This window comes from Phyllobates terribilis, unplaced genomic scaffold, assembly GCF_046119375.1.
Source record: "Phyllobates terribilis strain yellow unplaced genomic scaffold, ASM4611937v1 Scaffold_1__5_contigs__length_1240528914, whole genome shotgun sequence".
NCBI lineage: Eukaryota > Metazoa > Chordata > Amphibia > Anura > Dendrobatidae > Phyllobates > Phyllobates terribilis.
Window position 1 is genome coordinate 787,505,815 of NW_027362761.1, and position 15,688 is coordinate 787,521,502.

General features: G+C 46.7%; 1 protein-coding gene across 1 annotated transcript in view; it reads left to right on the forward strand.

Moving 5' to 3' along the window:
• The window catches only part of LOC141151177 (flavin reductase (NADPH)-like), a 56,366-nt gene that overhangs the window by 14,795 nt on the left and 25,883 nt on the right, over positions 1-15,688 (forward strand). The window contains exon 2 of the mRNA XM_073637034.1: positions 13,833-13,976. Coding sequence (XP_073493135.1) covers positions 13,842-13,976 — 135 coding nt within the window. The 5' untranslated portion in view covers positions 13,833-13,841. The remainder of the gene's footprint in view (positions 1-13,832; positions 13,977-15,688) is intronic.

A 15,688-nucleotide genomic window follows, 5' to 3' on the forward strand; every position in this document is an offset into this window, starting at 1 on the left:
AGCGGGTAAAGAACCGGAGTTTCTGCGATGGGAGACCTGCGTGACAATACTTGGCACGGTAACAGAGGAGGAGGAAGAAGCAGCGGATGCATTCGACGGGGCAGCTGATGGCTGTTGAGGTGCGCTGGTCCGCATTACAACGCGGTAAGATTCCCAGCGTAAAGAATGTCGTTTGAGCATGTGAACGTTCATGAATGTAGTAGTCAAATTATTGCAGTTTTTCCCTCTACTGAGTTTTTTATCGCAAAGTTTGCAGATAACGTGAGTTGGCTCATCCTTTGCAGTGACGAAAAAGGCCCATGCTAGGCAACCCTTGCAGCCCCTGCGAGCTGCAGACCCGTGACCGCTGCTGGCTACAGCCACGGTTGTGGCTAAGGATGCAGTGCTCCTCGTGCTTGCATCACTCCGTGTCTGTGCCATAGGGCAAAATGTAACCTCCTCGTCTTCCTCCTCCACCTCCTCAGATGAGCTACTCGGCTACGTAACTCTGGTTCACACCAAGTAGGATCTTCAACCTCGTCATCATCCAATGTGCTATCCCATTCCTCACCCTCAGAGTGACCCCTCTCCTCTTGTTGCCCTGACAGCACAGTATAGTCCGCATGAGCCTCAGGTATCTGAGTCTCATCGGGATCACCTCTCTTCCCTGCGGTTAACGTCTGGTGACGAGGGTCAGGAACCTGCTCAGACCCTACTTCGTCCTGCCCCGAATCCAAGCTAAAAAAAATGTGGGCATCGGTGCAGGTGCTTTCCTCCCCTTTACTTTGTGACTGTTTGGAGTACACTTCGATGCCCATGGTGTAGAATGGGTGAAGAGTTCTACAGACTCGCCCATCTGTGGTTTGCTACAGTCAGTTGGGCAGTTGGCCAGTTGTGATGTGGGGGGAAGCATGGGTTATTGGGGTGTCACCTCTGTTGACTGTACTACATGTGATATAAGGTGGAGGAAGAAGGGGAGAGGGCACTGAAAGCAGAGCTTGCCATCCACTGGAGCACCTGCTCTTTCTGGGCCTTATCAACAAGGCATTTCGTTGTGCGGCTGCCAAAGGAAGGGAATGCAGTAGGCCGTCCACTAACATAAGTTATCAGTTGTCTTTGGATAGGACCTGTTTGTGTTGGTTCACTAGTGCTTTCACTAACATTACCACGTACCCCACGTACACCTTGAACACCAAGCCTATTCCTCCTTCCACCACGACCTCTCTTTTTCCCACTCATGTTGGTCAGATACAGTGGTAGGAGCACACAATTAACTAAAGAAAAATATGTTTTTTTCCTGTGCAATAGCTCAGCACACACCTGAATTTCAACAACACTAAATGACAAGGTAAGATATGGCCTGGCGTATAACGTTACTAACAGACAAAATAAATTTGTTAGTGTGTATGAGTAGAGATGAGCGGTGTTCGACTCGAACTGTTCACCAATCTCAAATTCGAGCTGTTTTGGGCGGTGTTCGAGCCGTTCGACGAACCCGAACGATTTGCAAAAAATCCGGCTGTTCGAGGTTATGTTCGATAACAGTTCGTGCACCAAAATCGTAACTGGATTTTTTCACAGTAATACTGTTAATCAATGTTAATAGACAGTTTCAGTGTAGAGTGGGTGGGGGGAGGGGCAGGGGATGGATCTCTGCAGAAATAATGCCGATCTCCATTTTTTTTTTCTTTCCCGCATTTACAGTGGGGAGGTGCAGTCTGTCAGCCTATCAGCAGCGCACACACGCAGCGAATTGCTTTTTTTTCACACAAGCAAGGGCATGTGTCATTGGCTGTGTATGTCACATGTCCTTGCCCTATAAGACCCAGCCATTTTCCCCGTCGCCACCATTTTATCACTGCTGCAGCTGAGTGTTAGACGGCACCGCTGCTGCTGTGGGCGCTATACTTTGTAACTGTGTGAATTGCAAGCGAATTTGCTCTTAAATAGACAGATAGGTTTAGGGAGTAGGGACTAGTTGTAATTGCAGCCCTTTTGAGTGCCAGGTTACAGCAGTTCCTAGCACTTTTTGCCAGGCAGGTCTGTGCCAGTGCTGTGCAAGTGTTTTTCACAGCATTTGGCTAAATCTAGCTAAGCCAATCCTTTTGGGCCTCTAGCAGTGTGTGTTAGTCAGTGGAGTAGCCTGTGTTGCAAGCTACACCACCTGTGTATCTAATACCAATTTTTTACTGCACCTAGCCAAGTAAAACCTTTTGGGCATAGTAGCAGTGTCTGTTACTCATTGGAGTAGCCCATCTGTACCAAGCTACACCACCTTTGCATTTCATAACAATTTTTTACTGCATCTAGCCAAGTCAAACCTTTTGGGCCTGTAGCAGTGTCTGTCACTCATTGGAGTAACCCATCTATACCAAGCTACACCACCTTTGTATTTAATAACATTTTTTTACTGCATCTAGCCCAGTAAATACTTTTGGGCCTGTAGCTGTGTCTTTTACTCATTGTAGTAGCCCATCTGTACCAAGCTACACCACCTTTGTATTTAATAACAATTTTTTACTGCATCTAGCCCAGTAAATACTTTTGAGCCTGTAGCAGTGTCTGTTACTCATTGTAGTAGCCCATCTGTACCAAGCTACACCACCTTTGTATTTAATAACAATTTTTTACTGCATCTAGCCAAGTCAAACCTTTTGGGCCTGTAGCAGTGTCTGTCACTCATTGGAGTAGCCCATCTGTACCAAGCTACACCACCTTTGTATTTAATAACATTTTTTTACTGCATCTAGGCCAGTAAATACTTTTGGGCCTGTAGCAGTGTCTGTTACTCATTGTAGTAGCCCATCTGTACCAAGCTACACCACCTTTGCATTAAATAACAATTTTTTACTGCATCTAGCCCAGTAAATACTTTTGGGCCTGTAGCAGTGTCTGTTACTCATTGGAGTAGCCCATCTGTACCAAGCTACACCACCTTTTGTATTTAATAATTTTTTACTGCATCTAGCCCAGTAAATATTTTTGGGCCTGTAGCAGTGACTGTTACTCATTGTAGTAGCCCATCTGTACCAAGCTACACCGCCTTTGTATTTAATACAATTTTTTTACTGCATCTAGCCCAGTAAATACTTTTGGGCCTGTAGCAGTGTCTGTTACTCATTGTAGTAGCCCATCTGTACCAAGCTACACCACCTTTGTATTTAATAACAATTTTTTACTGCATCTAGCCCAGTAAATACTTTTGAGCCTGTAGCAGTGTCTGTTACTCATTGTAGTAGCCCATCTGTACCAAGCTACACCACCTTTGTATTTAATAACAATTTTTTACTGCATCTAGCCAAGTCAAACCTTTTGGGCCTGTAGCAGTGTCTGTCACTCATTGGAGTAGCCCATCTGCACCAAGCTACACCACCTTTGTATTTAATAACATTTTTTTACTGCATCTAGGCCAGTAAATACTTTTGGGCCTGTAGCAGTGTCTGTTACTCATTGTAGTAGCCCATCTGTACCAAGCTACACCAACTTTGCATTAAATAACAATTTTTTACTGCATATAGCCCAGTAAATACTTTTGGGCCTGTAGCAGTGTCTGTTACTCATTGGAGTAGCCCATCTGTACCAAGCTACACCACCTTTTGTATTTAATAATTTTTTACTGCATCTAGCCCAGTAAATACTTTGGGCCTGTAGCAGTGACTGTTACTCATTGTAGTAGCCCATCTGTACCAAGCTACACCACCTTTGTATTTAATAACAATTTTTTACTGCATCTAGCCCAGTAAATACTTTTGGGCCTGTAGCAGTGTCTGTTACTCATTGTAGTAGCCCATCTGTACCAAGCTACACCACCTTTGTATTTAATAAATTTTTTTTACTGCATCTAGCCCAGTAAATACTTTTGGGCCTGTAGCTGTGTCTGTTACTCATTGTAGTAGCCCATCTGTACCAAGCTACACCACCTTTGTATTTAATAACAATTTTTTACTGCATCTAGCCCAGTAAATACTTTTGGGCCTGTAGCAGTGTCTGTTACTCATTGTAGTAGCCCATCTGTACCAAGCTACACCACCTTTGTATTTAATAACAATTTTTTACTGCATCTAGCCCAGTAAATACTTTTGGGCCTGTAGCAGTGTCTGTTACTCATTGTAGTAGCCCATCTGTACCAAGCTACACCACCTTTGTATTTAATAACAATTTTTTACTGCATCTAGCCAAGTAAAACCTTTTGGGCATAGTAGCAGTGTCTGTTACTCATTGTAGTAGCCCATCTGTACCAAGCTACACCACCTTTGTATTTAATAACATTTTTTTACTGCATCTAGCCAAGTAAATACTTTTGGGCCTGTAGCAGTGTCTGTTACTCATTGTAGTAGCCCATCTGTACCAAGCTACACCACCTTTGTATTTAATAACAATTTTTACTGCATCTAGCCAAGTAAAACCTTTTGGGCATAGTAGCAGTGTCTGTTACTCATTGCAGTAGCCCATCTGTACCAAGCTACACCACCTTTGTATTTAATAACAATTTTTTACTGCATCTAGCCAAGTAAATACTTTTGGGCCTGTAGCAGTGTCTGTTACTCATTGTAGTAGCCCATCTGTACCAAGCTACACCACCTTTGTATTTAATAACAATTTTTTACTGCATCTAGCCAAGTAAAACCTTTTGGGCATAGTAGCAGTGTCTGTTACTCATTGTAGTAGCCCATCTGTACCAAGCTACACCACCTTTGTATTTAATAACAATTTTTTACTGCATCTAGCCAAGTAAAATCTTTTGGGCCTGTAGCAGTGTCTGCTACTCATTGGAGTAGCCCATCTGTACGGATATGCAGCGATACTAAATAACCAATGGAGTACAAGCTTATGGCCTCCGTATTGGGCAGAACAAGTGCTGACAAAAAAACAGACACTCCTGGAACTCTTCCCAATAGTGGTAGCAATAGAAATATGGGGCACGCGCCTGGCTAACAAAAATATACGCTTCATAACAAAAAACACCAGCCTAGCGCACTGCATTAATAAGATGGCATCATCGTCTCTCCCAGTGCTAGGCCTGCTACGCCGGCTAGCATTCCTGTGCCTAAAACACAATGTATGGGTCCACGCTAGCCACGATGCTGAGGGGTCTAACGCTGCTGCTAACGCTTTATCACAATTCAGTTGGCAGATTTTCACAGAGCTCCTCCCCAACGCCCACCCATCGGGCAACAGTCGTCGACGTGGTAAGCATGCGGTAAGGCATGGGAAGAGTGGACACGACTAGTAGCAGGCAGACCAGTTGACCCATGTGAACAAGCCAGATTACAAGTCACCATAGAATTTCTCCACCAGCTAATGATGAGGGGCATATCAGGGGCGTCAGCGCAGCGGTGTCTGACCGGAGTAGCATTTCACTTCCAACTACTGAATTGGGGAGATGTGACAAAGAGATTCATCATCAGACAAACCATAAAAGGGTGGAAAAGGGGTCAGCCAAGTCAGGAGTGTAGACATCCCGTCCCGTGTCACTGAAACTGATTTCTCACATCATATCCCTAACACCATTAACATGACACTCACAATTTAAAGCAACACTACTGTCTACTGCATTTGCGATCGCTTTCTTCGGGGCGCTATGCATAAGCGAATTAGTCCCTCAATCCAAAATTACCACCAGTGGAGGCTTATTACACCAGGGCGTAGTCATAGCCAATAATGCAATACGTCTACGCATACGCAAATCGAAAAAGGTTCCAGCGGGCAGGGGCACTTGGGTACTTCTACAACCCACAAACGGTACACTGAGTCGGGTAACAATAGTAAAAACATATATAACCATCAGATCACAAAGTAATTTCTTCCTATCACACATTGATGGAACACCATTATCAAGATACCAGTTCCAAGCTATATTTAATAAATGCCTAACATCGGCAGGGAACCACCCCAAAGATTACGGGACACACTCATTCCGCATAGGCACGGCCACAGAAGCAGCAAGAGCAGGACTGTCAGAAACGGAAGTTCAGAGGATAGGGAGATGGCGATCCACGTGTTTGGCGAGATACATAAGACCGGACTTGTTATCCTAACGTGGTTTGTTTCTTTTACAGGTGATGCTAAGCCAACAGTGTGGGTGATAGGCCACTCGTATATATATTGGGCAGAGAAAAGGGCGAAAGTCCACCCAGGCGCGAGGAAATTAGAGTTTCATAACACATATTTCAACTGGAGAGGTATTAGAGGCCTGCAATGGCCACAGGTACTAATGGAGGTAATCAAGGTAGGGAGAGAGGCAAGAGGTCCGGTCATCTTAGTTATACAGGCCAGGGGAAACGACCTAGGTCATCACAAGAGTGCATAACTAATGGCAATAATGAAACTAGACACTGAGCGCTTCAGAGAATTTTTCACAAAACTAACTATAGTATGGTCAGAGATTGTGCCGATAGCGGTATGGCAAGGTGCGCAAGACATCACGGCCATCGAACGGACAAGGCGGGTAATAAATATTCGGATGGCAAAATTTAGAAGAGACAGAGGCGGTGTAGTGATACGACACCAACAACTGGAAGGAGATAAAGCAGGCCTCATACGGCCCGACGGTGTTCACTTAATGGATATTAGACTGGACATATTCCTGTCTGGACTCCAGGACGGAGTGGAACAAGTGTTAAGAGTGATGGATGGGGGTCAGAGTCCTGCATACGAGTATGCAGGATCCTCCATGGCCTGGAAATAGAAAGGACATGTTGGAGAGTTACACTTTTTGGCCAACTTGCCGGTGTGGAGACACAGGGCATGCTGCAACAAGCTGAATTATTTTAGAAATAAAATGCCTTTCTAATGGAATGAGTATAAAGAGATAATAAAGCTGTGACCGATCCTCACCCATCCAGTTGTAAGAGTTACATTATTGTATTGTCAAGGAAAGGGGGGCGGTAGGGGGGCTGAGCGTCTGGGTTTGGTTGGGGGTCCCCACAGTCTGCCTAGGCTAGATGCAGTTAAAAATTCTTATTAGATACACAGGCGGTGCAGCTTGCTTCGCAGCTGGGCTACTATGCCCAAAGTATTGCCTGGGCTAAATGCAGTTAAAAATTCTTATTAGATACACAGGCGGTGCAGCTTGCTTCACAGCTGGGCTACTACAACCAAAGTATTGCCTAGGCTAGATGCAGTTAAAAATTCTTATTAGATACACAGGCGGTGTAGCTTGCTTCAGAGCTGGGCTACTACACTGACTAGCAGACACTGAAGCTTTGGAGCAGACCTCTGAGTAAACAGCTCTTCAGACTCAACCATCTGTGTTACCCCAAGCCATAGTGTATGTAGTTTCTTACGGTTAAAAGGGGGGGGAGTGACCCAACCCACCTGGAATTGACAATGCCAACGTCACGTAAAACACAGCAAGGGGACTCCAAAAAGAGTCTCCATTTTTTCCAAAAATTGTGGCACAGACACCACTTAAGTGGCATCAATTGCCCCAGAGTTGCTTAAAACGGTTGGTGAGGTGATTTTACCAAATCCTCAAGCTTTTAGTCTCCCCAGGATGACACAGGGGTAGAAAAGTCCTTGCGGATGCATGATTTGTTCATCTTTATGAACGTGAGTCTGTCTACATTCTCAGTGGACAGCCACGTGCGCTTATCTGTCAGCATACCACCAGCAGCGCTGAACACACGTTCAGAGAGAACGCTGGCTGCAGGGCATGACAAGATCTCCAAGGCGTGAGTGGCGAGCTCCGACCATTTTTCCAGATTGGAAGCCCAAAATGAGCAAGGGTCCAGTGACACAGTCATGGCCTCGATGTTCACTTGGAGATACTCCTGTACCATCCTCTCTAGGCATTGACTATGTGTCAGACTTCTTGTCTCCTGTGGCCTTGCAAAGGATGGTCTAAAAAAGTGGTGAAACGATTCCACAAAATTGCTGTTACCAGCAGATACTGTGTTACTGTTACGGTTTGAGTGATAAAGACTCGACAGTCCCACGGTTGGCAAGTTAGAACTGTGAGATTCACTACGTGCACCACTGGTGTTTTGTGGAAAAGCACATGTAAGATTCTGCAACAGCCTCTGCTGATACTCCTGCATGCGTGAATCCCTTTCTATGGCAGGAATTATTTAGGCAAATTTACTTTTGTACCGGGGATCTAAGAGTGTGGCAACCCAGTAGTCGGGATTACCTCGAATTCTGACAATCCGAGGGTCATGTTGCAGGTAGTGCAGCAAGAAGACACTCATGTGTCTTGCGCATCCAGGAGGACCAAGTCCTTGTTGTGTTGGTAGCGAGGTAAGAATCATGCTTCCTTCCTCTGCCCTCTCCCCCCAACCTCGCACAACAGAAATGTGATCAAGTTCTCCCACATCTGATGAGTCTTCCATGCCCATCGCCAGTTCGTCCTCCACTTCTTCCTCGGCTCCTGCACCTTCCTCAACAGTTTGGCTGCTACCATGCGCCCTGGTTAATCCCTCTCCCCCACCCTCCCATGCCTGCCGCCTTGGTGCTGCCGACCGTCTGGACCTTGGAGATGTTATCCCTTCCGCATACGACTCCTCCTCTACTTCCGCCACCTCCTCTTGTCCCACCACTTGACTCCGAATTCTGTTTAACGTGTGCTCCAGCATGTAAATCACCGGAATAGTCATGCTGATAATGGCATCGTCAGCACTAAACATCTTCGTCGCCATTTCAAAACTGTGCAGAAGGGTGCATAGGTCCCTGATCTGAGACCACTCCTGCATCGTGGTTTGCCCCACCTCTGGATCTCGTTGGCCCAGGCTATAGGTCAGAACGTATTGCACCAGGGCTTGTCGGTGCTGCCACAGTCGCTGCAACATGTGCAGAGTTTAATTCCACCGTGTGGCACATCGCATTTCAGCCGGTGAACTGGCAGGCCCAACGACTTCTGTAGAGATGTAAGTCGTTGAGCTGCAGGATGCGAACAGCGGAAGTGAGCACACAGCGACCATGCCCTCTGCAGAAGGCCATCTAGTCCGGGATAGTGGGCTAAAAATTGCTGGACAACCAGGTTCAACACGTGAGCCATACAAGGCACGTGTGTGACATTGCCCCGGCGAAGGACCGCACCCAGGTTTGCAGCATTGTCGCACACGGCCTTCCCTGGTTGCAGGTCCAGTGGAGACAACCATTCATGAAACTGGGTCTCCAGAGCTGACCACAACTCCTCAGCTGTGTGACATTTCCCAGACATTTCAAAGTAAACACCGCCTGATGCCGTTGAGCCCTGCTGCCAGCATAGTAAGGAGGTGTGCAGGATTGCTTCTGCGCAGTTAGAAAGTGGGTGGCATTACCAGACAGGCTTTGGGTGCAGGTGGAGGACAGAGGAGGCAGAAGCAGTGGAGGAACTTCGAGATAAAGAGGATTGACGCACAACTCGTGGGGACGGCAAGACTTGGACAGCAGCCCCTTGTCCTGCTGTCACCATAGTTACCCAGTGCCCAGTCAGTGACATGTAACGCCCCTGTCCATGCCTACTCGTCCAAGTGTCTGTGGTGAAATGCACCCTGTCACACACAGAGTTTCTCAAAGAAGCGATGATGTTGTGTGCGACATGCTGGTGTAGCGCAGTCACACCTTTCTTTGAGAAGTAGTGCCGACTGGGCATCTGGTACTGGGGCACTGCGACGAGCATAAGGTCTCGAAAATCCTCTGTGTCCACCAGGCGGAAAGGCAGCATTTCTGTAGCCAACAGCTTGCAGATGGTGAAATTCAACCTCTTAGCTTTGTCATGGCTAGGAGGAAATGGTCTTTTACTTGTCCACATCTGAGGGACCGAGGGCTGGCTGTTGTGCTTAGACGGGGTTGAGTAGGGTGTCCCCGGCAAACTGCCGGTCTGTGAGGAAGATGCAGGCGGAAAAGTTAGGTTGCCTTGATCCAAAGGTGGTGCTCTCGATGTCGGAGAGCGCTCAACACCAGCTGATGTTTCCACTTCCAAATGAAATGATGACCTGCCAATCACACTGGCTGTTGCGGGTAAAGAGGTGGCAGGTCTGCGTCCAAAAACATGTGTGACTGCTGTCCCCCCAGTCACAGAGGATGAAGAGGCCGCGGATGCACAAGATGGGGCAGACGGTGGTTGGCCCGGCCCGCTAGGCCGCATTGTAGCACAGTGAGCTTCCCACTGCAACTTATGCTTCATATCCATGTGACGGTTCATGCATTAAGTACTCAAACTATGGATTTTTTGGCCTCTACTTAGCTTTTGGTGACAAATATTACAGATAACATGAGTTGGGTCATCCTTATCAATCTGAAAAAATGCCCAGGCTATGCAAGGCTTAGAGCCCATGCGACCTGAAGAGCCACCACGACTTGTGGTCAGAGTCAGAGTTGTGGTTGAGGATGCTGTTGTTGACGTGCTTCCAGTACTCCGTCTCTGTCCAGGAAGGCGCAACCTAACCTCGTCATCAATAGCATCCTCCTCCACCTCCTCTGCTGACCTCATCGACTGGCTGACTGTGGGTTGACAGTAAGTGGGATCTCCAACCTCGTCATCATCACCCTGTGTGTTCTCATACCCGTCGTCCTCAGAGCCAACCTCTTCCTGCCCTGACCGAAAAGTAAAGTTGTCGCTCCAATCAGGTATTTGAGTCTCATCATCGTCTTCATCATTGTCTCCACCAACAGGAGTTACAGTTTGGGAATGAGGGTCTACATTATGCTCAGAACCTTCTTCATCTGGTCCTGGATCCGACTCATAATGATTCTGGGCATCAGTGCAGATCATTTCCTCATCTGGATTATCAGAAGCTCTGGAGCAGACCTCCGTTTCCCAGGCTATAGTATGAGTAAACAGCTGTGTTACCCCATACTCAGACGGGCAGCTGGAGACTTGGGAGCTGTGAGGAAGCAAGTGCGATTGGGGTGACACCTCTGAGGACTGGAGTATTTGTGATGTTGAAGTTGAGGTGGAGGAGAGCCCACTTGAAGGAGCACTTGATATCCGTTGAAGCACCTGCTGTTTTTGTGCCTCATCTGGAATTTGTAGCGATGGGCGTGTCCGTAAGAAAGGGATCATATCACATTGTCCACGAAAAGAAGTAGACATCTTAGTTTGGCTGGAAGATGGTCTTTCTTCTGTAGATGTTACCAGCGACCCATCAGCGGACAGGCACCAGTATTGGGAGAGGGGGGCTGGCCGTCAGGGTCCACCGCGGCTCTGGCACAAACCCGGCGACATGGAGGTCGCACGGGCAGGAACGGACTGGCCGTGTCGGCATCGCACTTCAGCGTAGTCCCTCTGCCCGCTTGCACCCGTAACCTCAAAGGGATGCGTAAGCAACTTTTCTTCCCAGGGCTGTTCCCCGCCCAGCAGGAATGTGGGGGAGCTCAGGTCGGCCTTCCACTGTACTCCCTTACCTCCCTCGCCCTCTTTCCTTCTTCCGTTCTCCATCTAACCCCTCGGCTCTGTGGTGTCCGCTCTCCCTCCAGCTCTCTCCTTCTCACAGGTGGACTACCGCGTGTATTCACACTGTGGCGAATCTTTTGGGCCCAGGCATAAGAAGTTGTCGAGGTAATGGATAATATGTGCCCCCTTAGAAACGTCCATTACAACCCATTCGAGGAAGCAACTAAACGCCTCAAATAGTGAGCAGGATCTGGACCACCCCATGGGCAAACAGCGATCTATATCGTATGCTCCTTCCCAGAAGCAGCCCAATAGGTGGACACTGTTCGGAGGCACAGGTAGTAAGTAACCGGAACGCCGCATCAATGTCTGTTTTGGCCATTAGGGTGACCCTTCCCAACTTCTTGATCCTCCTGATTGCCTTGTCAAAGGATGTACAGTATATACTACTGTACTTGGTTCCACATCGATGTTGTCGTTTACTGACCTGCCCCTTGGATATGACAAATGGTGAATTAGTCCGAATGTATTGGGTTCCGTTTTTGGCACAACTCCCAACGGGGATACCACTACGTCTTGTAAGGAAAGTGTTCTTAATGGAACCGCCATTCTACCTAAACATATTTCTTTTTTTAATTTTCTTATCACGACGTCTGGGTGTTGGTAGGCTGATTTTAGATTTTTACTCCAGCCTTTCTTGATTTTAGAAGGGCATGACATGCCTATATCTGTGTCTCCCTCTCCTTTTGCTCCTCCACCTCTTTTCTTTTCGCATGACTATATGTATTTGTCACTTTTCCATGTGTTAGTTGTGTCTTCTGAGCAGTTTGTCAGCTTTTGGACATAGGTGTTTTCTATGTGTTTTTGTTTGCCTGCCATTGGTTTTAACGGTGGTCGACGAACAGTTCGATGAACAGTTCGGCGAACACGCCGGTGTTCGACGAACCGAACCCAAACACTACGGGGGTGGCTCAACTCTATGCATGAGGCCGATAAAACGTACGAGATATTCTCCAAACAAACTGAGATGTCCCCTGCTGTATTACATTAGGAATTTTTTTTTTTTGAATGTGGATAAGGCCAGTATGACATAGAATATATGCTCCAAAATATTTTAAACTCAGATCTAGCCAGCTGTATCACTTTACTCAGAGCAAAAAATATTTTTGGGTTATTCTGCGTAAGCTCTGCATCCAGCTGACTTTGCCCGCCACTGACGTAGTAGCTGGCTTATAGCACTGTATGACTTGGCATAGGAAAAAATATTTTTTGGACTGGGCTTAGTAAGAGAATTTTTTTTTTTTACTGTGAAACCGTACAAGTTCAATGCCACTAAAATAGGATCTGCCTTTTAGCAAACTGGATCAACTTTGCCACAGTAAAAAAAGTTTGGTGGACTCACCAGGAAAAAGTATTTTTTGGACTTGGCGTTGCAAGGGAAAAAAATATTTTTTTACTCTGAAACCACCTGAAGTTCAACTCCATTAAAATAGTATCTGACACTAAAAAAACTTTAGTGCACACAGCTTTGATTATTACAATAGCAACAGAAAAAAAAACAGATTTTGTGCTCTGCAATAAGAAGCTCTGCAGACTGTGAAGAACACAATTTCAACCCCACTAAATGAAAAGGTGCACTGCGCTTGCTTGATCACATTAGCAAACCGGTCATGCTGAAGGATGTTGCAGTAGATCGCTCTCCACGGAGTTTCCAGACTCTGTCACGTCTGTCACATGTGCTCAGTGTGAACCTGCTTTCATCTGTGAAGAGCACAGTGCGCCAGTGGTGACTTTGCCAATCCTGGTGTTCTGTGGCAAATGCCAAGCGTCCTGCACGGTGTTGGGCTGTGAGCACAACCCTCATCTGTGGATGTCGGGCCCTCATACCACCCTCATGGAGTCGGTTTCTAACCGTTTGTGCAGACACATGCACATTTGTGGCCTGCTGGAGGTCATTTTGCAGGGCTCTGGCAGTGCTCCTCCTTTTCCTCCTTGCACAAAGGCGGAAGTAGCGGTCCTGCTGCTGGGTTGTTGCCCTCTTACGGCCCCCTCCACGTCTCCTGGTGTACGGGCCTGTCTCCTGGTAGCGCCTCCAGCCTCTGGACACTACGCTGACAGACACAGCAAACCTTCTTGCCACAGCTCACATTGATGTGCCATCCTGGATGAGCTGCACTACCTGAGCAACTTCTATGGGTTGTAGAGTCCGTCTCATGCTACCACGAGTGTGAAAGCACAACCAACATTCAAAAGTGACCAAAACATCAGCCAGAAAGCATTGGTACTGAGATGTGGTCTGTGGTCCCCACCTGCAGAACCACTCCTTTATTGAGGGTGTCTTGATAATTGCCAATAATTTCCATCTATTGTCTATTCCATTTGCACAACAGCATGTGAAATTGATTGTCAATCAGTGTTGCTTCCTAAGTGGACAGTTTGATTTCACAGAAGTTTGATTTACTTAGAGTTATATTATGTTGTTTAAGTGTTCCCTTTATTTTTTTGAGCAGTGTATATTCAATGTCATCATAAACAGGAATTGAAAATGAAGCTATCTGTTCTTGGAGCTACCGGTCAGACAGGTGCAATTCTGGTAACACAAGCCCTGCAGGACGGACATGAAGTAACGGCTCTTGTGAGAAATGTCAGAAAAATGACCATCCAACATGAGAGACTAAAGGTACTGTACACACTCTAATCACAATTAATGGTACCTTGTATGAAAGTATGAGCAAGGCTATCCTTAGGGCAACATGCACCAAAATCATCAACAGTAGGAGTAGGATCAGAGTGTGAGCACAGTGTGATCCGATTCTCAGATGAGAAGAAGATGGAGAAAAAAAAAATGTTTCCATTCTGTCACTCCGTGGAAATTGGACTGCACTCAAAATTCATACGAGTATGGATTGATGTTTCTCATGCCCTCATTCACGTGCATGGCCGAGTGCGATCCGAATATCGATGTTTTGTCGGATCACAGTTGGTCTAAAAAAAAAACGGTTGCCTGCACGAGCCCTTAGAGAAACCCAGCACTTAAGTTCTAGCTGCAAGTGTAGTGGGGTGGGCACTGCACTGACTGCTCTCCTATGCTCTCTCTGTTTTTATTTGCCTACCGCGGGTCTCTGGTCTTTAACGGAGAGGTCACTCTTGTCCAAGTGACCTGCCTCCTTTGCTGGATATTTAGCAAATCCAAGATGACTACTATGGTAACCCACTGATTCCCAATGTATGTGTCGTGCGGGGAGGGATGGGAGTCATGGCGTCATTTAAATGCCATTGTTAGGCCACGTGCATACATTATTTGGTCAGTATTTTACATCAGTATTTGTAAGCCAAAACCAGGAGTCTGTATGATATGCAGAAGTGGTGATGTGTTTCTATTATACTTTTCACTGGCCTGACTGTTCCACTCCTGGTTTTGGCTTACAGATACTGAGGTAAAAAAACAAAATACTCAACATGTGCACGTGGCCTTGGAGATTGACGGGGCAAATACATTTTTAAACTGCAGTGATTGGGACTACATACGGTCACTGCAGTTACAGGCAGATGCCAACCATGTAACACAGCTGGCATCTGCTTAGTATGAAGGTCCTAATCCCACGTCATACTTTCCCTAGCGACTTATGACAAAAATGTGCATCATAGGCTGTTAAGGTGCTAAAGGGGTTTTCCGGCCATCTATTTTTAACTTCTTCAGCCTGCTGTAGTTAAAATGAATAAGCCAGTTTTATTCACCTTCCCTGTTCCCAGCTATGAATGAAATTTTCCTGAGCATTTCTGCATCTCCTTGGCAGAAAAAACGCATGTGGATTTTACATGCATTTTTTCTGCCAGGGTGAAGCGTTTTTGCATGCATTTCCGCATGTGTTTTTTCAAGCACTTTTCCAAGCGATTTTGAGCATCACTTGGAAAAGTGCTTGACAAGTTGGTCAAACAATATAAATCCATGCAATTGGTGTGGCGCCCCTGAGGGTTCAGTCGCCACAGAGATACTGCACCTCACCACGAGGTGTGGTGTCTCCCTTCTCTCAGGTAAGATAGGAGTGCTGCACAGAACCCCAACCACCTACATCCAACACTACACCGCTCCAGGCCAGCAGGAGGGGCAAGACGCAATGTAGTTTTCTGCTGAGCCCTGCCTCTGGCTGGAGTAGGGGGAACCTAAAGGTAGGGGGAACCAGTAGTGGGTGTGGGTGGAGGAAGTAGAAACAGGAAGCACATATACAGTAAGTATATAATAGGGAGCCATATTTGAGAGTTCAGTTGAGTTCTTAAGTGAGGGCTGTGCAGAGGAACAGTCCGGGAGCAGAGGCTCAGTCAGAGCTCTGCTCCACAGCAGGGGCCCAGGATAGAGGCCCGGAGGGGAGCAGGGAGCAGGCTCCATTCTAC